The sequence below is a fragment of the Ornithorhynchus anatinus genome, chromosome 14 (assembly GCF_004115215.2).
Source record: "Ornithorhynchus anatinus isolate Pmale09 chromosome 14, mOrnAna1.pri.v4, whole genome shotgun sequence".
In the NCBI taxonomy this organism is placed as follows: domain Eukaryota; kingdom Metazoa; phylum Chordata; class Mammalia; order Monotremata; family Ornithorhynchidae; genus Ornithorhynchus; species Ornithorhynchus anatinus.
The window spans coordinates 26,482,908-26,508,187 of record NC_041741.1 but is presented as its reverse complement, the minus strand read 5'-3'; the positions used below and the strand labels follow the sequence as shown (position 1 = coordinate 26,508,187).

Genomic DNA, 25,280 nt, shown 5'->3' with positions numbered 1-25,280 from the left:
TCATCTATTTCGCCTCCCACCTTTCGCCTAAGTCCTGCCTCCAGTCTGGAACACCCTCCCTCTTCATATCTGACAGCCGATCACGCTTCCCACCTTCAAAGCCTTATTGAAAGCACATCTCCTCCAAGAGACCTTTCCTATTTCCTCTTCTCCATTTCTTTTACCGCTTCCTTCTACATTGCCCTTGTACTTGAATTTGCACTGTTTATTCACACCCCCTTCAGCTCCACAGCATTTATGTACATGTATGTAATTTATTCATTTATATTAATGTTTGCCTCCCCCTCTAGACTGTAAGTTCATTGTGGGCAGGGAATGTATCCACCAACTCTGTTATACTGTACTTTCCCCAGAGTTTAGTACAGTGCTCTGCACAGAGTAAGTACTCAATACATATGATCGATTGATTAGGAAGACATCTGCATTCAGTTTCAACAAAAACAATATTTATCTTTCAATATCGCATTACTACTTACATTTCAATATTCATGAACTCATAATTCTGCAAATATCTTAAACAGCGTTAAAACGTTACCAGATTATTCAAAACTTACTTGTTTCTATCCTAAGAACTGGACTTAAGGTAACGTGTCCCTCTATTGAGTTTCTTGCTAAAAACAAAAACCTGTAGAGGCGTCCGGGCGACAAGTGTGCAATCGTTGTTTGTGTTGTATTAGCCGGCACCTTTTCAAAAAGGTATTCTTCTGTAAAATCCAAATAATATTTAATGACAAGCTCATATCTCGGTTTCAGCCAGTTCTCCAAACTATTCCAACCAAATACAACTTCTGTTGTTCTGACATCCTTTACAAAGAACACGAAGTTTTCAGGTATCGAAGGCACTGGAAGACATTTTGGTTAAACTATCAAACTTTAGCAAGAGTAATTCATTCACCAAATATAAAATTAGTAAAAACAGTAAAATTTAGTTTTAAAAAATGTGGTTGAAAATGATTACATTCATATGAACAAAGGTACGGTAAAGGAACGTAGCAGAAAAATCCTGTGAAGAAATAGTTTGGACCGGTCGCATTTTGCTGCAAAGCATAGCAGTTTGTTTCATTCTTTGGTATCACTGGCAAAGGAAGGACATCAGCTTTCTTAAGACTAAAAGAAGATCCATCAGTCCACAGCATGTGACCTTCTTTCTGTAATAAATAAAAAGTGAAGATGAAATTAATTTGAAAGGAAAAGAATATTCATATACTACATTTTTTAAACTATGCCATTCATTCAGGTTTCCAGCAAGCAGGTTCTTTCTAGGTAGCATTTCTGCCATACAAACTCATCTGGTATAACCTACTCAGTAAATCTTCAAATGTCTTTGTGGTTCGTGTGCTTATGCTTCAGCAGTAAGTGCACTAGATCCAAAATCTAGGAAATACGAAGTCTGGCAAAGGAAGTAAAAGCTTAATCTACTGAATACTCTGCTCCTCCAAGAATTTCCAAGGATAATAAGGAGTTTTTTTCCCCCACACTAAATAATCGATCAATGGTATTTACTGAGTGCTTTCTGCATTCAGAGCACTGTACTAAGCACCTGGGAGAGTATAATACAAGAGCTGGTAAGCATTCTGTGCTCACAGCAAGTTTACTGTCTAGTGGGGGAGAGACAATGATGTAAGTAATTTACAGATAAGAAACAAAGACCATCGGAAAAAGTCAAACTTTACATTTGTATTTAACAGAACAAATAGGAAAATCTTCCATTTGCTCATAATAGTTTCATTTCCCACTAATCATTATCACTTTTAGACTGAAAAAAAGCAACACTGATTTCTGAAATTCTGAACAAGTTACTACTGTTCTTCATTTTCTCCATTTCTAAAACTGGAATAAAGAGTAAGAATATGAAGACTGCACTGTCTCATTGGAAGTCGACTATTTTAAAAGGACCCAAAATCTGCTTATGGACTGCAAAAATAGAGTAAAATTTATGTTATTCTCATTTTAATCACACAGGCCAAATTATCTTCTCAAAAATTAACAGGTGGGAGTACTATACATTCATTGCTGAAAGTACCATTACAGAACAAGTTTTTAGTCACAATTTCTCCCTAGAAAAGTAAACTAAAAAGAAAAAAAACACAATAGTAATAATTATGGGACTTTTTAAGCACTTATGTGCCAAGAACTATTCTTAAGTGCTGGGGTAGATACTAGTTAATTAGGTTGGACACAGTCCCTGTCCCACATGGGGCTCCTGCTCTTAATCCCCATTTTCAGGTAACTGAGGCCCAGAGAAGTTAAGTGACTAGCCCATGGTCACACAGCAGACATGTGGCAGAGCTGGGATTAGAACCCAGGACCTTCTGACTTCCAGGCCCGGGCTCCATCCAATATACCATGCTGCTTAAAGTATTAACATAATGTCTTTAAATATTTAAAAAGCCAAATTCCTTCAACCAATCAGCATTTACAGTCTTTCAGGGGAGACAGACCCTGAAGTAAATTACAGGTAGGAGGAAGAAGTGAGTTATGAAAATATATGCTAGGTGGGGTCAGGGAGGTAAATATCTTTCAGTGACACAAAAGTGGCATTTGGGGGGTGGAGGAAGTAAAAGGGTGTAGCATGAGATCAGGAATAAAATTGAACCATTTTCTAATGAGATCACTCCAATGCTTAACAAGTAAAGTTTATGAAATGTCAAAAATTTCAAGAATCTTTACATTTCATTTGTATAAACTACCAGTCTCACAGAACTGGATCATGGAAAATGTAAAACTTTTCAAAGCCCCTACTAACTTCTGTTCAGAATTAAGTACCGACCTTTATGTCATTAAGACCAGTCCATATCATTACGATTTGATTAATTGTCCTGAGATAGGAAGACAGAAATATAAATTCCTCCTCATTCTTTATATCCACAAGATGTGCAGGCATTAAGGATGATTGACACATTTGCTGAGCCCTATTCCAAGGTTTACTTTCTCTGTTAATGTTATAACAGCTTTTTTTCAGTCCTAGCCATCCTTGTGAACAGGAGCCTGCAAGTGAAGAAATACATTATGTTCAAATACTTTCAGCACCACAAAGGCTAATAGTTGTATAATACCCCATAGCATGTTAATATGGTGGATGCACAAGCGAGGAAGGTAATGGATATGCCTCTGCTGGACTCTCCCTCCTGTTGCCAAGAGTACTGGAAACTCTCCCAGTGTGATTCTGAGAGGGATTAACTACTTCTATCCATATTAGAAGAAAGCAGAAACCAGAGTGGGGGGTTATCTAGTAGTCAAAGGTGTCTCTCAATGGTATTTATTGAATGCTCACTTGGTGCAGAGCACAGTACTAAGTGCTTGGGAGAGAACAACATAAAATTGGTAGGCACATTCCCAGCCCACAAAAAGTTTACAGTCTAGTGGTCATAAGGAACAATATTTATACATATATATATACATACACACACACATACCTGTTTCAATTTGCACCTCCAGTTTCTGGAATACATTGATAAAGTCAAAATGCACCTGTTTAAACTCAAATGTGAAATTATATAAGGTTGCTGGCTCCAACCGATCCCACTCATGAAACACAGCATTCCTTTGCATGATACGGGAAGAGTTATTATGTGATATTGACACTGACAATTCAATGGGCAGCAAACGCCAGTTAAAAGACACACTTGTACTTGTCACAAATGTTTTAATGCTTCTCTCTGAGATCCCACCTGAAAGAACATGAGAAATAGCATTAGACTCCACTGAAATAAGTATAAAAACAGAGGCAGGTTTGTGTCTGGCCCTCATTAGAAAGAATTATGTAACAAATCACCAGAGAGTCACTGCAGTGAAAATATTACCTGACAAATTAGGAGCTTGGAGAAATGACTGCTTAATGGTACAGTTAAGGCTTAAATAAAAGAAATTTGATAAAAGTTGTAGGTGGAATTCACGAAAGACTCTGGAAGCACTGGATTTTTCTTAAAGAAAATTTTTAAGAATTTATTTTGGAATTCACTGATTTTAACAGAAGCTTTCAATCGGGGACTCGATTTTCCCTGGACTAGCGTGGTCCTGGGTTTGAAAATAAACAGCCCTGAGAGGAAGACTACTTCACTGTGGTGAAGGTCTTTGAGAAGATCTCTTGCACACTCTGTCCACGAAAATAGAGCTGGGTACCTTTTCTGTGGCCAGTTAAGTTGAGAACTGCTCAGACACCAGTGATTCATTCATTCAGTCATATTTATTGAGTGAATACTGTGTGCTGAGTACCACGCGAAGCGCTTGGCAGAGTACAATACAATAATAAACCAAAACATTCCCTGCCCACAGCCATGTCACACTTCAAAGCGGCACAAGATTTATGGCCATTACAGTTACAGCTCCCGCCATTGCTGAGCTGCTTCTTGTTGGGCTCCCTGACCGGTTGACAACTTTGGGAGCTCTGCAAGAAGCACCCGACCTGGCTTAGACCGGCTAATGGAATGGAGGGTATAAACAGGATCACCACAGCAGAGACACGAATAGGGAGATTTGACAAACCAGAGGAAGGCTTGGGGTTCAGGATTAAGAATGAGAAGGTAAGGGGACTGGTGGTGTGGTCAAGAGAAGATGGTATCGGTCAAGAAAGGATTGCTTGGTATCTCCCCTAGGCCACAAGAAAGTAAGGAAGCTTTCTTTTATATTGTTGGGTTGTTCTCTTCCAAGCGCTTAGTACAGTGCCCTGCACACAGTAAGCGCTCAATAAATAGGATTGATTGATTGACTGCAAGGAGAAGGTTTTAAAAATGGCAGGCTGGTGGATTTGTGGTAATGATGACGATGATTATGGTATCTGTTAAGCACTGTGTGGCAGGTAATAATAATAATAATAACGTTGGTATTTGTTAAGCGCTTACTATGTGCCGAGCACTGTTCTGAGCGCTGGGGTAGACACAGGGGAATCAGGTTGTCCCACGTGGGGCTCACAGTCTTCATCCCCATTTTACGGATGAGGTAACTGAGGCACAGAGAAGTTAAGTGACTTGCCCAAAGTCACACAGCTGACAAGTGGCCGAGCCGGGATTCGAACCCATGACCTCTGACTCCAAAGCCCGTGCTCTTTCCACTGAGCCGCGCTGCTTCTCTAACTGTACTAAGTACTGGGGTGCATGCAAGATAATCGGGTTTGACACAGTTCCCGTCCCCCGTGGAACTCACAGTACTGATCCCCACTTTACAGATGAGGTGACTGAGGCACAGAGAAGTGAAGTGACTTGCCCAGGGTCACACGGCAGACAAGAGAAGCAGCCAGGATTAGAACCCATGCTCTATCCACTACGCCATGCTGCTTCTCTTATGGCAGGCGTGGAGGCATGCGTGAGGATGGTTGACAGCAAAAGGGAAGGGAATTTTTTTTAAAAAAAGTTTGGCTTAACTGGTGCAGGGTGATTAAAGAAAGAAGATATTCTCTGCCACTGGCAGTAGCAAATTAGCCAATTTGACATGGGTGTAGGTGGTGGTTTGTGTTTGGAGAGGAAGGCAAAGTTTCAGGACCTTTATCTGCTCCCCTCCCCAAACTGAGGTGAGCAGTGACCCTTCCTTAGCTCAGTGGAAAGAGCCTGGGCTTGGGAGTCAGAGGTCACAGGTTCGAATCCCGGATCTGCCACTTTTCAGCTGTGTGACTGTGGGTAAGTCACTTCACTTCCTCTGTGCCTCAGTTACCTCATCTGTAAAATGGGGATTAAGACTGTGAGCCCCACGTAGAACAACCTGATTACCCTGTATCTCCCCCAGCGTGTAGAAAAGTGCTATGCACATTGTAAGCGCTTAAATACCAACATTATTATTAAATCCTGCAGCAGGAGGGTATGTCACTCCCATAGGGATCTTTTCAGCCATAATCACCCTGCAGGGGAAGACCTCCCCCACAGTAACACCATTTTAGTAATAATTGTACTGGTTAGGTGCTTACTATGTGCCAAGCACTGTTCTAACTGCTGGGGTGGATACAGGTTAAGCAGGTTGGACACTGTCCCTGCCCCAGGTGGGGCTCACACTCTTAATCCCCATTTTTCAGATGAGGTAACTGAAGCCCGGAGAAATTAAGTGACTTGCCCAAGGCCACATAGCAGATGTATGGCAGAGCGGGAATTAGAACCCAGGTCCTTCTGACTCCCAGGCTCATGCTCTATGTGCTAAGCCACGCCGCATCCAATACAAAGGACATTTAGCTATGGTATACAGGAGGATGTGTGTGTATACATACATTATGTAGGAACTGTAAAGCTATGAATTTTCAAAAAATAAAAATAAAAATTAAGAGCTGCCCATTCCGCTGAAATCCCAAATTCTCTCTCCTAGAAACATTCACAAAATTACTAATATTACTGTGGCCTGACAGCGATTAGAGATTTTTGTCACAATAAAAAAAGTATCCTACATGCATTCCTTAACTTTCTGAGCATGCCCTGTTTTAGCAGAATGCTGCTAGCTGAAATCCAGTCACCAGGCCAACCTCCTCCATTCGAAACTTATCCTCACCTGTTTTAACTCTATCCTCTCCTCCTTTTGGCAAAAATACCTCTCCAACCTTATCTGACTTCCAAGCCTGCTGCTGAAATCAGCTCTTCACACTTCTAACTCCTGCCGCAAACCCTTTCTCCCCTCATATCCCCTTAGCCCATCCACCTCTTGTTCCTAATCAACTAGCCACGTACATCATCAATAAAACTGAATCCATTAGATGCTATTTCCCTAAAATCTCCCCTGCTCCTCTCCACAGTCCCATCGTCTCCTCGCCCCCATCTTCGACTCTCCCATAGCACTCCAGCAGTATCTCAAGAGATCTCTCACCTCTTCCCCAAAATCTACCCTCTCCACCTGCATTTCCAAACTCATCCCTTCAAATCTTATCTAAACACTTTCTCCCTAGCTTCATCCCTCCCTGACTGCAATCTTCAACCACTCATTGCCAAAGACTCCCTCTGCACTGTTTCAAACATCGCTTGTAACGCTTACCCTTTAAAAAAAAAACCCCTCTCTTGAACCCATGACTCCCTCCAGTTATCACCTCCATCTCCTTCCTTCAATTCCTCTCCAAACTCCTTGGGTAAATTGTGTCTTCACTTCCTCTTCTCCAATTCTCTGCTTGATCTCCTTCAATCTGAATCCATCCCCCTTCACTCCATAAAATCAGACCTCTCTAAGGTCATTCTTGCCAAATTTAATGGTCTCTACTCCATCCTGATCTTTCACAACCACTCAACTGCCTTTGAAACTGTGGACCACCCCCCTTCTCCTGGATACGTTATCCAACCTTGGCTTCACTGACACTGTCCCCTCCTGATTCTCCTCCAATCTCTCTGGCTGCTACTTTTCAGTCTCTTTTGTGGCCTCCTCCTCTGCCTCCCCTCCCCTAACCAGGGGAGTCCCTCAAGGTTCAGTTCTGGGTCCCTTTCTATTCTTCATCCACACCCGCTCCCTTGAAAAATTCAATCACGCCCTGTCCTCGATTACCATCTCTATGTGGATGATTCACAAACTTACATCTTTTCTGAAGCAGCGTAGCTTAGTGGAAAGAGCACAGGCTTAGGAGGCAGAGGTCGTGGGTTCTAAACCCGGCTCAGCTACTTGTCTGCTGTGTGACCTCGGGCAAGTCGCTTAGCTTCTCTTGACCTCTGTTCCCTCATCTTTAAAATGGGGATTAAGACTGTGAGCCCCACATGGGACGACCTGGTTAGCTTGTACGTACCCCAGCTCTAAGAACGGTGCTTAACAAACACCATCATTATTATTATTCCTTCTCTGCAGCCTCACATTTCCTCCAGCTTTCAGGACATCTCTAGTGGATGTACCACTGACATCTCAATCTAAACACATCCGAATAGAACTCATCTTCCCTTTCAAACCCTGTCTTCTCTCTGACTTTCCATCACTATCTCACAAGCAGTGTGGAGAAGCAGCATGGCCTAGTGGAAAGGGCACAGTCCTGGGAGTCAGAAGGACCTGGGTGTGAATCCCAGCTCTGTCAGCTGCTTGCTGTGTGACTTGGACAAGTCACTTAACATCTCTGTGCCTCAGTTTCCTCAACTGTAAAATGGGGATATCTGTTCTCCCTCCTACTTAGACTGTGAGCCCCATGTGGAACAGGGACTTTTTCAGGCTAATTAACTTGTAATAATAATGTTGGTATTTGTTAAGCGCTTACTATATGCAGAGCACTGTTCTAAGCGCCGGGGTAGATACAGGGGAATCAGGTTGTCCCACGTGAGGCTCACAGTCTTAATCCCCATTTTACAGATGAGGTAACTGAGGCCCAGAGGAGTGAAATGACTTGCCCACAGTCACACAGCTGACAAGTGGCAGAGCTTATCCCAGGGCTTAAAACAGTGTTTGACACATAGTAAGCACTGAACAAATACCCTAAAAAGCCTCAAACCATGGCATTATCCTCGACTCAGCTCTATCATTCATTCCACGTATTCAATTTGCCACCAGATCTTGTGGGTTCTACCTTCATGCCTCTAAAATCCATCCTTTCCTCTCCCAACTGCTATCCCACTTATCCAAGCACTTTTCCTATCCTGCCTCGATTGCTGCATATAACTTCCTCGCTGAACTCGCTGCCCCGTGACTCTCCCCACTCCAGTCCATCCTTTAGCCTGATGCCTATGTCGTAAAACGAATAAACTCGGTCCATGTCTTCCTACTCTTCAAAAACTTCGACTGCTGCCCAACCACTTCTGCCTCAAACAAAAACTCCTCATCATCGGCTTTAAAGCACTCAATCTGCTCTCTCCCTAACCTCATAAATCTCCCACTACAATCCAGCCCACACATTTCACTCCTTTAACACTAACCTATTCACAGCACCTCAAGCTCATCTATTTCCCCGACAACCTTGTGCCAGATCCTCCCTTTGGCAGAGAACTCCATCCCCCTTCATATCTTACAGACTACGTCTCTCCCCACCTTCAAAGTCCTTCTAAAATCGTATCTCCGACTAGGCCTTCCCCCCGCCCCCAGCCCCGCAGCACTTATGCACATATCAGTAATTCATTTTAATGTCTGCCTCCCTCTCTTGATTGTGAGCTCCTTATGAGAGGGAATGTGTCTTCCAACTACACTGTCTTGTACTCTTCCAAGTGCATAGTACAGTGCTCTGCACACAGTAAAATCACAGGGAAGCAGCATGGTCTAATGAAAAAAGCACAGCCAGGGAGTCAGAAGGCCTGGGTTCTAATCCCAGCTATACCATGTACATGTTGGGTAATCCTGGGTAAGTCACTTCACTTCTCTGTGCCTCAGTTCCCTCATCTGCAAAATGAGGATTCAGTAGCATTTATTGAGCGCTTACTATGTGCAGAGCACTGGACTAAGTGCTTGGAATGCACAATTCAGCAACAGATAGAGACAATCCCTGTTCAATGATGGGCTTACAGTCTAATCGGGGGAGACAGACAGACAGACAAAAACAATAGCGATAAATAGAATTAAGGGGATGTACATCTCAACAAAATAAATAGGGAAATAAAAATATATACAAATGAGCAGACGAGCACAGTGTTGAGGGGAGGAGAAGGGAGCCTGATTATCTTGTAGCTACCCAACGCTTAGTACAGTGCTTGCCACATAGCCAGCACTTAAATACAATTATTAGTAAATACTATCGATCGATACAGCCTTCATCCCCTCGATTCTATTTATTGCTATTGTTCTTGTCTGTCCGTCTCCCCCGATTAGACCGTAAGCCCGTCAAAGGGCGGGGACTGTCTCTGTTACCGAATTGTACATTCCAAGCGCTTAGTACAGTGCTCTGCACATAGTAAGCGCTCAATAAATACTACTGAATGAATACAGCCCTTCGCTGACTAAGCCCTCATTTCCCCTACATGCCTTCCTTTGTATGTCACATAGGCGCTTGGATCTCTTCATCCTAGGCACCCACCTTCAACCCATCTTCTAACCTCTCTAGACTGTGGTAGACTCTAGACTCTAGGTTGTCATACCATACTCTCCCAAGCAATGCTTAGTACAATGCTTTGCGCACAGCAAGCACTTAATAAATATGACTGAATGAATGATCACTTGAGTCAACCCCCCTCAGTCCCACAGTACATAGCCTTTCATTATGCCATTTCTCCTATCTTAGTCTACTGTCTGTAATATGAGTCTGTTGCACTGAACTCTCCCAAGTGCTTAGTAGAGTGCTCTGCACAGTCAGTGCTCAAATACAGTTGACTGCTTCTCTTAAATATACATATATACACACACTGGTTACTTACGTGTCCTAAATGATTTCGCATTCAAAATTTCCCCTTTTTTTACTGATTCTATTGAAACGTCATACTCCTTATTTTCCTCTAGGAATAATATACATTTCTGTTGCTTTACTTGTCCTGCAGAAATATTTTTTGTATTCTGTAAATTGAGAGTAAAATGAATTATTTCAATAATTATGAAGTGATACAACAAATGACCTCACTTTCCTTCTTGGTCATACTTTATTTCACGAAACTAATATCAAGGGAGACTCGGACTTAACATAGAACACAGTCTTCTGAACGTGAAATAAACACACTGCAGTAAATTCTACAAAATACAGTTTTTAATTGACCGATGAAATGGTTAGTCTGTCGTTCATTTGTCAAAACCTTAAATGAATAACTTTCAGACTTATTTATTGAATCATTAAAGCATATTATTCTGATTTGTTTTGTACCATGCCCTCTTAGCAATTTTGTCATGAACAGTAGTGACACAACCTGTAAAATGGAAGGTTTATGGAGAACAGCAATGCAGGTTCTGCTTGAATCAGGTAGGCGTCGACTTCCCATACAAAATAAAGAGTTGACAGGTCCTTCTCGTTTCTTTATGGTACCTGTTAAGTGCCTACTTTATGCCAGGAACTGTTCTAAGGGCTGAGGTAGGTATAAGATAATCAGATTGGACAAAGTCCGTGTCCCACGTAGGGCTCACAGTCTTAATCCTCATTTTACAGATGAGGTAACTGAGGCACAGAGAAGTGAAGTGATTTGCCCAAGGTCACGGAACAGACAAGTGGCAGAGCTCTAGGTGTGTCTACAGAAGCAACTGACTGGAGACAAGGACCCTATTTGGATCCAATCTGTCTTTGTTGAGCTCTTATTGGGTGCAGATCACTGTATTAAGTGGTTAGGAGAGTACAACACAACACAGTTGGTGGAATCACCTGCCCACGAGGAGTTTACAGTCTAGAGGGATGATTCAGAACTGTATACAAAGACAATAAAAAAGGATATTCACAATGGTAATGTTTATAAAGATGCCTTACTTGATTGATATCATTAATAGCTTGATATTTTATAATATAAAATTCAGGCTTTCCTCCTTCAGGAAACTCATGCCATTGAGCAAATACCACAGCAGTTGGTTTTTCCATCTGCCCACAATATAAACTCCTTGACACCTGCAAAATAGAAACCTGGAATTGAAAGGTTTGAAAAAGAAAGGGACTCTGAGGAAATATTTCTATTCTTATTCAAAAGGGATTAACATCAACCATGCCCAAACCTTCCTCAAAAGGTTTTTTATTAAAAGAAAGAAACAGTGTGCCTTAGTGGAAAGAGCATGGACCTGGGAGTCAGAGGATCTGGGTCGGATCCTGACTTGCTCCAGGTCACACAGCAGGCCAGTGGCAATCACAACTTCTCTGTGCCACAGTTACCCCATCTGTGAAATGGAGTTAAAATAGATGTTCACTCTTCCTCCTAGACTGGGATCTGAATAACATGACTGAATAGAATGTTTGAAGTCAGAAAAGAAGTATTCAAAGAAGAGAGTATTTGAAGATAGCAACGCGAGGATGGGAACAGCATTTAAGAGATAAGAGGGAATGGAGCCCAAGACACAACATAAAAACAATTCTATTTTCCCAAAGTAGCATATCTTGTCCCATCATATAGTAGCAGAAAGTAGGACTCTCTTTAGGACAGCAGCAGTCAGACAAAGTTGATGGGCATCAATAAGAACTGTGGTGGTTCACACTGAACAAACACTGCGAAGCCTGAGAGAGGAGGGGAAAGGCATTGATTTCCACCGATTCGAAGCCTGATTTGTTACAATTCATGTCATCGGTCAAGTCTTGATGTTGCTTTCACAGAAAGTGTATTCTCATTGGCAACTGCTTTTATTTGTATTAAGCACAAGATAGAATCCAGAATTCAGCCACTATATACATTTGCTATAATAATATAACAAGAAATTTTATCATCTCTTATAAACACATGTTTCCACCTTGAATTGTGGGAACCCTGTAGGGCAAGTATTTTGTCTGATCTTAGGGTACTGGATCTAACCCAGGGCTCAGGGCAGTGCTTGACACATAGTAAGCACTTAATAGTAATAAATTGCCCACATCCTCTCTACAGCCGTTTTGAAGAGGTGAGGCTGCTGAGATACAGGGGAAATAACTACCATCTTAACCAGAAGCAGATCTTTAGCAAATCAGAAACCCATATCACCTGACACACGGACTCCCGCTTGCACTTTTTTCCATTGCCTGGAATTGATGTGAGCCCTCATACCAGAATTGAAAGCAAAAATGAAGAACTGTGACCAAAAAAGGGCCAGTTTTATGATGTTCAATCACATTTATTGAGTGCTTACCATGTGCAGGGCACTGTCCTAAGCTCTTGGGAGAGCACAATACAACAAATATACGATAATTATTTAAACATGTGGGGCTCACAGTCAATCCCCATTTTACAGATGAGGGTACTGAGGCACGGAGAAGTTAAGTGGTTTGCCTAAGGCCACACAACAGACAAGTGGCAAAACCGGGATTAGAACCCACAAACTCTGACTCTCAAACCCATGCTCTTTCCACTAAACCACGCTGCATAGTGAGAGGGTGGATTAGAGGATTAATTAGAGGAGTTAAATGTGCAGGTTGTGTTGTAGTAGGAGAGTAGCGAGTTGAGGTAGGAGGGGGGAAGGTGGAAGAGGGAAATCAGTGGTAAAAATCTCACAGAAGCAACAGCCCTTAACACACATTTACTTTTCAAGACGTCGATTTCTATTATTCGGCATTCTGCATTCAGTACATTTGATAGAGCGCTAACAGTTCTCATTTTGTTATTCTTTAAATTAACCTCATAGAGGCCTAAATTTAAATTTGCAAGTCAATCTAGTTTTAACAAATGTTGCACATACTGATTTAGGGATTCAAAAGGCACTGTAAACAGAACTGCCTGACCTGTGGTCACTTGAAAAGACTACAACAGGAAGATAATCCACTGAAAGCACTCTGCTCAAGTTCAGTGATTTTATCTGTAATACTTTCAGAAACAACTGGAAACAACCAGTATTCAATTGTTCTGTGGTTTTGCTGTTAAATGTAAATAAAAACTCTCTCCTGTTGAAGAAGGTTAAAAGTCTGATTCGTTTAGCTTTCTGAAGTGCTGTATACTATCATACAGACAGTGCCAAATCTTGTAACAGTAAAATTTTAAACTGACACAAACATCCTCTCCCATAAAACTGGGAGCCTGGGCCTCGTGAAAGTGGGACGTACCAGTATCGTCTGTGTGGGATGTGTTCTTTCAGAAGGAATTTTGAGTCAGAGAAACATGACTTGGTCCCAAGTCTGCATGAGATGACTCAATGCCAACCTCAAGTCAGTGGATCTTAGACGAGGTAGATGGCTCAACATTTTGGTGTCAAAGACTCCAGCCTTCAAAACTATTATGGGGAACATCAATGTTATCAGCGTGGCACAGTGGAAAGAGCTTGTGCCTGGGAGTCAGAGGACCTGGGTTCTTATCTGGCCTCTGCCAGTTGCTTGCTACATGACCTTGGAGAAGTCACAATTTCTTTGTGCCTCAATTTCCTCGACTGTAAAATAGGGATTAAATCCCACTCCCTCTTAATTAGACTGTGAGCCCCATGTAAGGCAGGAACTGTGTCCAACCTCATAAACTTGTATCTGCTCCAGGGCTTAGAACAGTGCTGGACACATAATAATACCTTAAATACCACAAAACAAATATGAATCCCTGATGGACAGAAAATTTAAGAAATTTTTGCCCCCTACTTAGTTCTGATCCTTCATCCCACTGTTGCCCTAAATGACTTTGGGTTTATTCTCAGAGTCCAGAAGCATCTGGGCAACAGCTTTTAACTGAACATAATAATAACAATATTGATATTGTAATGATATAGTAGTCACATTAAGAGTGATATGTGTTAAACACTTAACTGTGTGCCAAGCACCATAGTAAACATGGAGTTGATATAACATAAGCAGGTCAGACACAAACCCTCGACATGGGCTCACAGCAAGGCCCTAGTTTCGGTCTCCCGGCAAAGATGATGAATGCCTCGAACTGGGAAGAGCCGATGCCTTTTTGGCCCTCCAAACCATATTGCCGGTAAAAGTACTGCTGTTCCTCTTGTTTCCAGGCTTCTGGGGAGGATATAATAAGCACCAGGGCCACTAGAAAGGCAGTTCCAATAAGGAACATATTGAGAATGTGGAGAAACAAGTTCCAGGATCCAAGTTTTAGGAGAATCCACCTAATTTGACCCTGCAGTAGTGGTTCAAAGGCCAGTCCTGAGAGTAATCCCTCTTGGGCCCAGTCCAGGGGAGGAGGAAGGAAGTGATTTAAGGAGCAGCACAACAACGCTAGCCATTTTGCCTCCTTTCAAACCCTCTCCTCCAGAGTGAATCCTGCAATGCCCTAATGTCCCGAGCCCTCCATTATCCATGGACTGTCCAAAATAGTTCAATCCAAATGGACCCTAACTCAAGGATTCGAAAAGGCTTTACCTCTGCCTTGATGGGCTGGGCACTAAATCAGTGGTATTTATTGAGAGCTTACTGTGTGCAGGCCACTGGACTCAGTCTTGGGCGACTACACATAACAGAGTTGGTAGACAGAGTCCCTGCCCACAAGGAGCTTACAATATGGGGGACACCAGACTTACAGTATAGACTTGGGGGCCACCAAGGGGCCCCCCGCCTCCTTGGGGGTCAACCTCTTAGGTTCAGATGTCAGCAAGAATCCCCCTCTGGGTTAATATGGACCAAAGGAGTCCAACCACCCACTTTTCTCTTCCTCCATGCTGCCTAATACAGAATACAGAATCAACTCCTTGAGGACAGGAATAGCATCCACTTTACAGTACTCTCCCAAGTACCAAGTTGACTGCCCTGTAAGAAGTAAGGGCACAATAACTACCACTGATTGACTGTGGAGGGGTTATGCTTTGTGACTAGGCAGGAAACTCAGGGCCCACCAAAACCCTAAATATCTCTAATGAGGCTGTCTGATAAAAAATAAATAAATAAATGGTGGTATTTGTTAAGCGCTTACTATGTGCAAAGCACTGTTCTAAGCGCTGGGGGATACTAGGCGATCAGGTTGTCCGACGTGGGGCTCACAGTCTTAATCCCCATTTTACAGATGAGGGAACTGAGGCGCAGAGAAGAAGTGACTTGCCCGAAGTCACACAGCTGGCAAGCGGCGGAGCTGGGATTCGAACCCACGAACTCTGACTCCCAAGCCCGGGCTCTTTCCACTGTGCCACGCTGATGACTCTCCCTCTACAGAGTGAGCTCCTTGTGGGCAGGGAAGGTGTCTGTTATTGTATTGTACTCTCCCGGGTGCTTAGTACAGTGCTTTGCACACGGTAAATGCCCAATAAATATGACTGAATTAATGAATGACTCACAAATGGCTATAGGTCTTCTCTGGAGAGATAAAGCCAAGAATTTTAAGATCTTAGATGTTACAGAAGTCCATCAATAACTATCATGATTGATGGAATTCTCCAGGTTGATTACTGTGTTAGATTTAACATAGCCAATCCTTTAGATAGTTAAAAAAAAGTTCTTACCTGAAAAAGACAGCCCAAGCAAAACAGCAAAAGGATTGTTTTGTCCATCGGGTTTTACACTTCCAGTTCCACAACGAATTGTTGCTCTATGGCCCTATGGCAAAATTACGTTGGATTATTTTGGGCAAATTGGGCAGAAAATAATCACAAATTACCTAAGTAACACAAGAACAATCACTTTAGACAACACATCATTTGAAATCTTCTACCAACTCCACTGTATCGTACTCTTCGTAGAGCTTAGTACAGGGCTTTGCACACAGTAAGCGTTCAGTAAAAACTACTGATTGATTGACTGAAACGCAAACTGATTCTTTATACAGTGAAAGTTACACTGTGAGCCCTGGGTGAGACAGGAGCTCTCTGATTTCAATACCTTATACCTACCCCAGTGCACAGCATATAGTAAGTGCTAACAAATACCATCATCACTTTGGAATTCGGTCGGTTGCCATCAACAATCTGGTATCAATTGAGCTATTACTTCATTCAGAGAATCGTACCAAGGGTTTGGGAGAATACAATAAACAGATACAACTCCCTTAACCTTACATCCACAATCAAATCGATGCAAAGCTGAGCAAACCCTAATAGAAACAGTTTCCTTCTAAAAACTGCATACTAAAATAAAGCATTCCGAATTAACAGATAATTATACAAAAATTCAGCACATTGTGCAAAATTGTTAAACAAATTAAAATAATTCTACACATACCCATACACTGTAAGCCCGTCAAACGGCAGGGACCGTCTCTATCTGTTGCCGACTTGTTCATTCCAAGCGCTTGGGACGGTGCCCTGCACATAGTAAGCGCTCAGTAAATACTATTGAATGAATTATGTGCATATTTCACTAGAAGTCACTTTCTAAGATCACAGCATCATTTAAAAAAGTAAATTTTAAAGGCAACATGCTTCAGCTGTGCCTCACATTACAAGTGAAACATTTAGCAATAACCTAGAGATTCATTTTGAAACCTCAGGTCAATATTTTTTGGTCCTGCAAACAAAAAGCTTAGTGGATCGAGCACAGGCCTGGGAGTCAGAAGGTCATGGGTTCTAATTCCAGCTCTGCCACTTGTCTGCTGTGTGACCTTGGGGCAATTCATTTCACTTCTCCGGGCCTCAGTTCCCTCATCTGTAAAATGGGGATTGAGACTGTGAGCCCCAAGTGGGAGGGAAACGGTGTCCAACCTGATTTGCTTGTGTTCATTCCTGTGCTTTGTTCACTCCCTGGCACATAGTAAGCAGTTAACAAATACCATAATGATTATTATTTAGTGTCAAAGAAAGTCGTAAATCAAGTAAAGCAAATTAACCAGATATTTAGACTTCGTTTTCATAGTGAACATGCCATAAGATTTGTGTAAAGGTATTCAGAAATGTCCTCTTACGAGAGGGGTGGAAGATGCACAAGGGATGAAGAGGGGTTAGATGGAAATGAGCTGATGGGGGCTGGATTGTGGGGAGGAAAATAAGGAGGGGGTGCGCGGCGAGAGGTGGGACGATCAGAGGAAGGGGACGGAGAGCACATGGGATGTGGTGAGGGACTGTCTCTATTTGTTGCTGGATTGAACTTCCCAAGCGCTCAGTACAGTGCTCTGCACGCAGTAAGCGCTCAATAAATACGACTGAATGAATTAGGGAGGGGGCTAGGGCATAAAAGAAGAAAAAAAAGTCCCGAGCTGCAGGAGTCGATCTGTACCTCTCTGTACCTCAGTTACCACATCTGTAAAACGAGGATCGACAGTGAGCCCCACACAGGACAACCTGATCACCTGGATGACTCTGGGCAAGTCACTTCACTGGGCCTCATTAACCTCATCTGTAAAATGGGGATTAAAACTGTGAGCCCCACGTGGGACAACCTGATCACCCTGTATCCCCCAGCGCTTAGAACAGTGCTTTGCACATCGTAAGCGCTTAACCAATACCACCATTTATTCATTTATTTACCCCAGCGCTTAGAACAGTGCTTGGCACACAGTAAGCACTTAAATACCGTAATTATTATTATTTCCTGAGCCATCTCTCTGTAACTCCATGTACCCCACGTACCAAAATGATTATTTCCAGTGAAGAAGGCAGGTTCTTCTAGGGGTTGGTGTTTCAGCACCTCCTAGAAGGGGGTGGGAGGAGGAATCCACAAGTCTGAAATTACAATTAGCGGGTCATTAGGGTGACTACGGTGAATGGAGGAATGTTATTAAGTCATGAGATGGGATGGGTGAGTGTTCATACGTTGTTACCGTTTTGGTGAGTCGGGGTCCACCTGCTTTGGAGGGCAGGTGAGTGAGGAGGGGGAATTGGAGACTCCTTCCTCCTGCAGTCCCAAATCCACGTGTACGACTGCGGCGGGCGATGAGAGTGTCAGCGTTTCCACCCCGGGGATGGCAGTCAATCGTATTTATTGGGCGCTTACTACGGGCGAAGCGGCGTGGCTCAGTGGGAAGAGCCCGGGCTGGGGGGGCAGAGGTCATGAGTTCGCATCCCGGCTCTGCCACTTGGCAGCTGTGGGACTGGGGGCAAGTCACTTCACTTCTCTGGGCCTCAGTGACCTCATCTGTAAAATGGGGATGAAGACCGGGAGCCCCACGTGGGACAACCCGATGCCCCTGTGTCTCCCCCAGCGCTCAGAACGGTGCTCTGCACATAGTAAGCGCTTAACAAATACCAACGTTATTATTACTAAGCGCTTGGGAGAATGCAATACAACGATAAAAGGACACATTCCCTGCCCACAGTAAGATTACAGTCTAGAGGGGGAGACAGACTGATTTAAATCACTAAAATTACAGGGGTGTACCTAAGTGCCGTGGGATTGGGAGAGGGGATGAAAGCAGCGCGGCCCAGTGGAAAGAGCCAGGGCTTGGGAGTCACAGGTCCTGGGTTTGAATCCCGGCTCTGCCACTTGTGTGACTGTGGGCGAGTCACTTCACTCCTCTGGGCCTCAGTTAGCTCATCTGGAAAATGGGGATTAAGACCGTGAGCCTCATGTGGGACGACCTGATTACCCTATATCTGCCCCCAGCGCTTTGAACAGTGCTCTGCACATAGTAAGCGCTTAACAAAATACCAATATTATTATTAACGGAGCAAGTCAGGGTGACGCAGAAGGGAGTGGGAGAAGAAGAAAGGGTGGGTGGGTTTCTCTGGGGGGGTGGGAGAGGGGAATGAGGGTGCTGGTTTCACGGATGGGGGCCGGGAGGTACGACCCTTCAAGTGGAAGCGTCTTGAGGACAAGATTTAGATTTAAATTTAAAGTCCCCAAGCGCCTAGTATGTATGTCTCTACAATAATGATTGTGGTATGTAATAATTGCATTATTAAGCGCTTACTATGTGCCAGGCACTGTACTAAGCACTGGGGTGGATACAGGCAAATCGGGTTGGACACAGTCCCTGTCCCACATGGGGCTTCAGTCTCAAACCTCAAACCTGTGTGACCTTGGCCAAGTCACTTCACTTCTCTGGGCCTCGGTTCTCTCATTTTACAGATGAGGGAACTGAGGCCCAGTGAAGTGACTTGTCCAAGGTCACACGGCAGACAAGAAAGAGGCAGAGCTGGGGTGGGAAGCCATCGTAAGCAGTCAGTAAATATCGTCGATTCATAGAAAAATAGAACTGAGAAGAGCGTTTCTGGTAGCTGATACGTTCATTCAACTGTTAAAATGGGGACTGAGACTGTGAGTCCCACGTGGGACGAATACTGTGTCCGATGGGCTTGTATCCGCCCCAGCGCTTAGTACAGTGCCTGGCACATAGTAAACACTTAAATACCATTATTACTATTCATTCAGTCGTATTTATTGAGGCTTACTGGGTTCAAAGCGCGTTGTCACGGACATCGCACAACTGAACGTGAAACACGGAATTCAAAATGCACGAGACACAGAAAAAGCACAACACAGATAAGCTTTTCCACGAGGGGAGCGGGCCCTGCGCAGGAGGGGAGAGAAGGAGGGGCAGTCCTTTAATGGGTTAATAATGTTGGGATTTAGTAAGCGCTTACTATGTGCGGAGCACTCTTCTAAGTGCTGGGGGGAGATACAAGGTCATCAGGTTGTCCCCCGTGAGGCTCACAGTCTGAATCCCCATTTTCCAGATGAGGGAACTGAGGCCCAGAGAAGTGAAGTGACTTGCCCACAGTCACACAGCTGCCAGGTAGAGGAGCCGGCTTTCGAACCCATGACCTCCGACTCCCAAGCCCCTGCTCTTTTCACTGAGCCACGCTGGTTAAACTCAGGCCTGGCAATCGTGGTCATGAGCTCTAATCCATCATTGATTATCCATCCATCCATCCATCCATGATGACAGAAATGCCATCATCATATTATTATCATTATTATTATTAATCGCAGTGGAAAGAGCCCGGTCTTGGGAGTCAGAGGTCATGGGTTCGAATCCCGGGCTCCGCCACTTGGCAGCTGTGTGACTTTGGGCAAGTCACTTCACTTCTCTGGGCCTCAGTTATCTCATCTGTCAAATGGGGATTAAAACTGTGAGCCCCACGTGGGGCAACGTGATCACCTTGTATCCCCCAGCGCTTAGAACAGTGCTCGGCACATAGTAAGCACTTAACAAATACCACCATTTATTTAGAGAAGCAGCGTGGCTCAGTGGAAAGAGCCCGGGATTGGGAGTCAGAGGTCATGGGTTCGAATCCCGGGCTCCGCCACTTGTCAGCTGGGTGACTGTGGGCAAATCACTTACCTTCTCGCTGCCTCAGTTACCTCATCTGGAAAATGGGGATTGACTGTGAGCCTCACGTGGGCCAACCTGATGACCCTGCATCTACCCCAGCGCTTAGAACAGTGCTCTGCACATAGTAAGCGCTAAACAAATACCAACATTATTTATTTTAAATGGGACAGGGGCTGTGTCCAACCCATCCTACATCTATCCCAGTGCTCGGAACAGTGTTTGGCACCTAGTCAGCGCTTCCCAAGTACTATTACTACGTGGCTCAGTGGAAAGAGCCCGGGCTTGGGAGTCAGAGCTCATGAGTTCAAATCCCGCTTCTGCCACTTGTCAGCTGTGTGACTGTGGGCAGGTCTCTTCCCTACTCTGGGCCTCAGTGACCTCATCTGGAAAATGGGGATGAAGACTGGGAGCCTCACCTGGGACAACCTGATGACCCCGTATCTCCCCCAGCGCTTAGAACAGTGCTCTGCACATAGTAAGCGCTTAACAAATACCAACGTTATCATTATTATGATTACTATCGTCGCCTCCGGGCGTGGGAAAAAAAAAAGTGACAGTCCTTGCGCCTGCGCAGATCCCACCCGCTTTATTCCCTTTAGAATTTAGCGCCCTGCGCATGCGCTCTCCGCCGCCGCAGCCCGGGGACCGTGGGAACCGCAGCCTTCGGGGCACCGAGCCCGAGCCCAAATAATAATAATAACAATAATAATAGTATCGGTTAAATACTTACCGTGTGCCAAGCACTGTTCTAAGAGCCGGGGGCAGCTACAAGGTAATTAGGTTGTGTTAAGCACTGGTCTAAGCGCTGGGGATAGAGGCTAAACCCTCTTCTCCCCCCTTTCCCTCTGCTCCTCCCCCTCTCCCGTCCCATCCCCTCGGCCCTGTAAAATAAATAAATGTTGGTATGTGTTAAGCGCTTCCTACGTGCAGAGCCCCGTTCTAAGCGCTGGGGGAGATACGGGGGAATGAGGTTGTCCCACGTGAGGCTCCCAGTCTTCATCCCCATTTTACAGATGAGGGAACTGAGGCCCAGAGAAGTGAAGTGACTCGCCCACGGTCACACAGCTGACAAGGGGCAGAGTCGGGATACTCGTCCGCTCAACTGTATATATTTCATCACCCTATTCATTTTGTTAATGAGATGTACATCACCCTGATTCTGTTTATCTGCTATTGTTTTAATGAGATGTTCTTCCCCTTGACTCTATTTATTGCCATTGTTCTTGTCCGTCTCCCCCGATTAGACCGTAAGCCCCTCAGAGGGCAGGGACTCTATCTGTTGCCGATTTGTCCATTCCAAGTGCTTAGTACAGTGCTCTGCACATAGTAAGCGCTCAATAAATACTGTTGAATGAATGAATGAATGGAAAGAGCCCAGAGGTCATGGGTTCGAATCCCAGCTCCACCACCTGTCAGCTGTGTGACTGCAGGCAAGTCACTTCACTCCTCAGTGCCTCAGTGACCTCATCTGTAAAATGGGGATGAAGACCGGGAGCCTCACGTGGGACAACCTGATTCCCCTGTACCTCCCCCAGCGCTTAGAACAGTGCACTGCACATAGTAAGCGCTTAAGTACCAACGTTATTACGATTATGCAAGGTTAATTAGGTTATCCCACGTGGGCCACACAGTCTTAACCCCCATTTTCCAGATGAGGTGACTGAGGGCCAGAGAAGGGAAGTGACTTTCATTCATTCATTCGATAGTCTTTATTGAGCGCTTACTATGTGCAGAGCACTGGACTAAGCGCTTGGAATGGACAAATCGGTAACAGATAGAGACGGTCCCTGCCTTTCCACGGGCCTGCAGTCGAATCGGGGGAGACGGACAGACAAGAACAATGGCAATAAATAGGAGCAAGGGGGGGGGGGGACCACACAGCTGACAAGGGGAAGGGGCGAGATTAGAACCCAGGACCTCTGACTCCCAAGCCCGGGCTCTTTCCACTAAGCCACGCTCCTTACCTGCTCGGTAGGGCAGGAATCGTGCGCTTCCACTCTGCGCTTCTGACTTGCTGCTCCTCCTGTGGCTGCTCCTTCTTGCCCTATCCGCCCTGCCCCTGGCCACCCTTTCTCTTCGTTGGGCCTGGGGGTGGAAGGGAGGGGAAAAAATCACCTTGGAAACGGAAAGGGAGGGAGGGAGGCGAGTGGGAGACGGAGCCAAACTTAATCAGAAGCAGTGGCAGGGATGGGAGGGAGAGGAGGGGGCCGCGGGAGGCGGAGAGGCTGGGCCTGCAGAGTGGCATTCCTTGGAGAAAAGCCCAAGGTGGCACTTCTGATGCTAATCCGCAAAGGGTTGCCACGAGAGGTTGGCAGTGAACGCTTAGTACATTGCTCTGCACACCGTAAGCACTCAAGAAATACGATAAATCCCATCCCAGCGTCTCTGCGAAGTTTACGTAATAATAATTGCGGCGTTTAAGCCCTGATTACGGGCTAGGCACTGTACTCATCGCAGAGGTGGATGCAAGCAGATCAGGGTGGACACGGTCTCTGTCCCCCATGGGGCTCACAGTCTCAACCCCCATTTTGCAGATGAGGTAACTGGGGTGCAGAGAAGCGAAGTGACTTGCCCAAGGTCAGACAGCAGACAAGTGGCACAGCTCGAATTAGAACCCAGGACCTTCTGACTCCCGGGCCCATCCCAGCTCCCTTATCCTTCCCATTTCCTTTCTTTCAAACCCAATAATATCCGCCCAAACGCAATATCATGAGAAGCAGCGTGGTTTAGTGGAAAGAGTACGGGCTTGAGAGTCAGAGGACATGGGTTCTAATCCCGGGTCCACCACTTGGTCTGCTGTGTGACCTTGGGCAAGTCACATAACTTCTCTGTGTCTCAGTTACCTCATCTGTAAAATGGGGATTAGGACTGTGAGCCCCACGTGGGACCACCTGATCACCTTGTATCTGGCCCAGTGCTTAGAACAGTGCTTGGCACATAGTAAGCACTTAATAATAATAATGTTGGTATTTGTTAAACGCTTACTATGTGCAGAGCACTGTTCTAAGCGCTGGGGTAGATACAGGGGAACGAACAAATACCATAATTATTATTATTATCCACCTACTCTATATACTATTCAGTCATCTACCACCCCTTGGGCTCCTCCTCCAACTTCCTGAACAATTTGGATCCATTTTTCAAATTCCTTGTCTTTCTCCATCACTACAGTGATCCTTGGGCCTTCAGTGCCCATGTCCCTTGTCAGCTGTGTGACTGGGGGCAAGTCACTTGGCTTCTCTGTGCCTCAGTTCCCTCATCTGTAAAATGGGGATTAAGACCGTGAGCCTCACATGGGACAACCTGATTACCCTGTATCTACCCCAGCGCTTAGAACAGTGCTCTGCACGTAGTAAGCGCTTAACAAATGCCAACATTGTTATTATTATTAATTATACCCGGCAACCCTCCCGCGTCCACCTCTTCTCATTCCTCTACTCCAACGACCTCCTGCTCCACTCTACCTCACACACTCATCAATCTGGGCACACACTTGAATTTATAATCTCTAGAAAATGTACAATTTCTGAATTCATCAATTCGGAAAATTCTCAGACCACAACCTTCCCAACTGCTCTCTTCCCCGTACATCCACCGCCACAGATTCATTCATTCAATCATATTTATTGAGCGCTTACTATGTGCAGGGCACTATACTAAGCACTTATCTGTCCTGGTCCCCCAAACAGATCCTAGTGTTCTTTGGACAGCCCCCATAATGTTCTTCAGCCATCCTACCCCATTTGGTCTCCACGCCCAAATTGTCTTCTCCTGATACACAAATTGACACCCTCAACACCACCCTCTCTACTGAACTCAACTCCCTGACTCTCCTGACCCTTCACCTGCCTTATACGACACTGGATCACCTCCACAGTCCACTCCCTCTCCTCCTGTGCCATTGCCGTTGGTGGAAATCCAGACATCTCTCTGACCTTGTCCACCTTAATAAATTCATCCCTGTCTGTTTCACTTCAGCCCTCTCTCCTGCTTGCCAACAATATTTCTCCTTCCTAATTCCCTCCCATACCCACTGCTTCACCTAAGGACAAGGGCTTCTCCCACAAGCCCATAAATTAGCCATTGCCCTCACCACATACTTCATCAGCAGAGTTGAAACCATCGAGTGTGATTTCCCTAAATTCTCCCCTACTCCCCTCTAATCCCCCACCCTCTTCCACTCTCCCTGTAGTTCTTGCAGTAACTCAAGAAAAGACCTCTCACCTCCTTTCTGAGTCGCTCCACCTGTGCTTCTGACCTCATCCCTCCATACCATTATAAAGCACTTGCTTTCTTCCCTCTTTGACTGCCAGCTTCACCCGTTCACTTGCCAATGACTTCATTCCCCATTGCTTTCAATTATGCTTAGGTATACCCTATCCTAAAAAACCCTCCCTTGATCCCACAGCTCCCTCCAGTAATGACCCCATCTCCCTCCTCCCATTATTCTCCAAACTTCTTGAGAGAGCTGTTTACATCACTATCTCTCCTCCAATTCCCTCCTTGACCCCCTCTAATCTGGCTTCTGCCCCCTTAGCTCCACAGCAGTAGCCCCTCTGAGGTAACTATTGACATTCTTCGCTCCAAATCTGACTGTTTCTACTTTATCCTAATCATCCTAGACCTCTCAGCTGCCTTTGATGAGGTAGACCACTCCCTTCTCCTTTAAACTTTATCCAACCATGGCTTCACTGACACTGCCCTCCCTTGCCCTCCTATCTCTCTGATTGCTCCTTCTCTGTTTCTTTTGCTGGCTCCTCTGCCTCCCACCCGCTG

General features: G+C 44.8%; 1 protein-coding gene across 1 annotated transcript in view; it reads right to left on the bottom strand.

Annotated features, from left to right (window-relative positions):
- Positions 1 to 15,893, bottom strand: part of PTPRQ (protein tyrosine phosphatase receptor type Q) — a 231,912-nt gene extending 216,019 nt beyond the window's left edge. The window contains exons 1-7 of the mRNA XM_039914120.1: positions 15,802 to 15,893; positions 11,237 to 11,371; positions 10,209 to 10,344; positions 3,417 to 3,671; positions 2,771 to 2,988; positions 959 to 1,148; positions 555 to 842 (exon numbers count right to left, since the gene is read on the bottom strand). Coding sequence (XP_039770054.1) covers positions 555 to 842; positions 959 to 1,148; positions 2,771 to 2,988; positions 3,417 to 3,671; positions 10,209 to 10,344; positions 11,237 to 11,371; positions 15,802 to 15,849 — 1,270 coding nt within the window. The 5' untranslated portion in view covers positions 15,850 to 15,893. The remainder of the gene's footprint in view (positions 1 to 554; positions 843 to 958; positions 1,149 to 2,770; positions 2,989 to 3,416; positions 3,672 to 10,208; positions 10,345 to 11,236; positions 11,372 to 15,801) is intronic.
- Between the last annotated feature and the right edge of the window lie 9,387 nt (positions 15,894 to 25,280).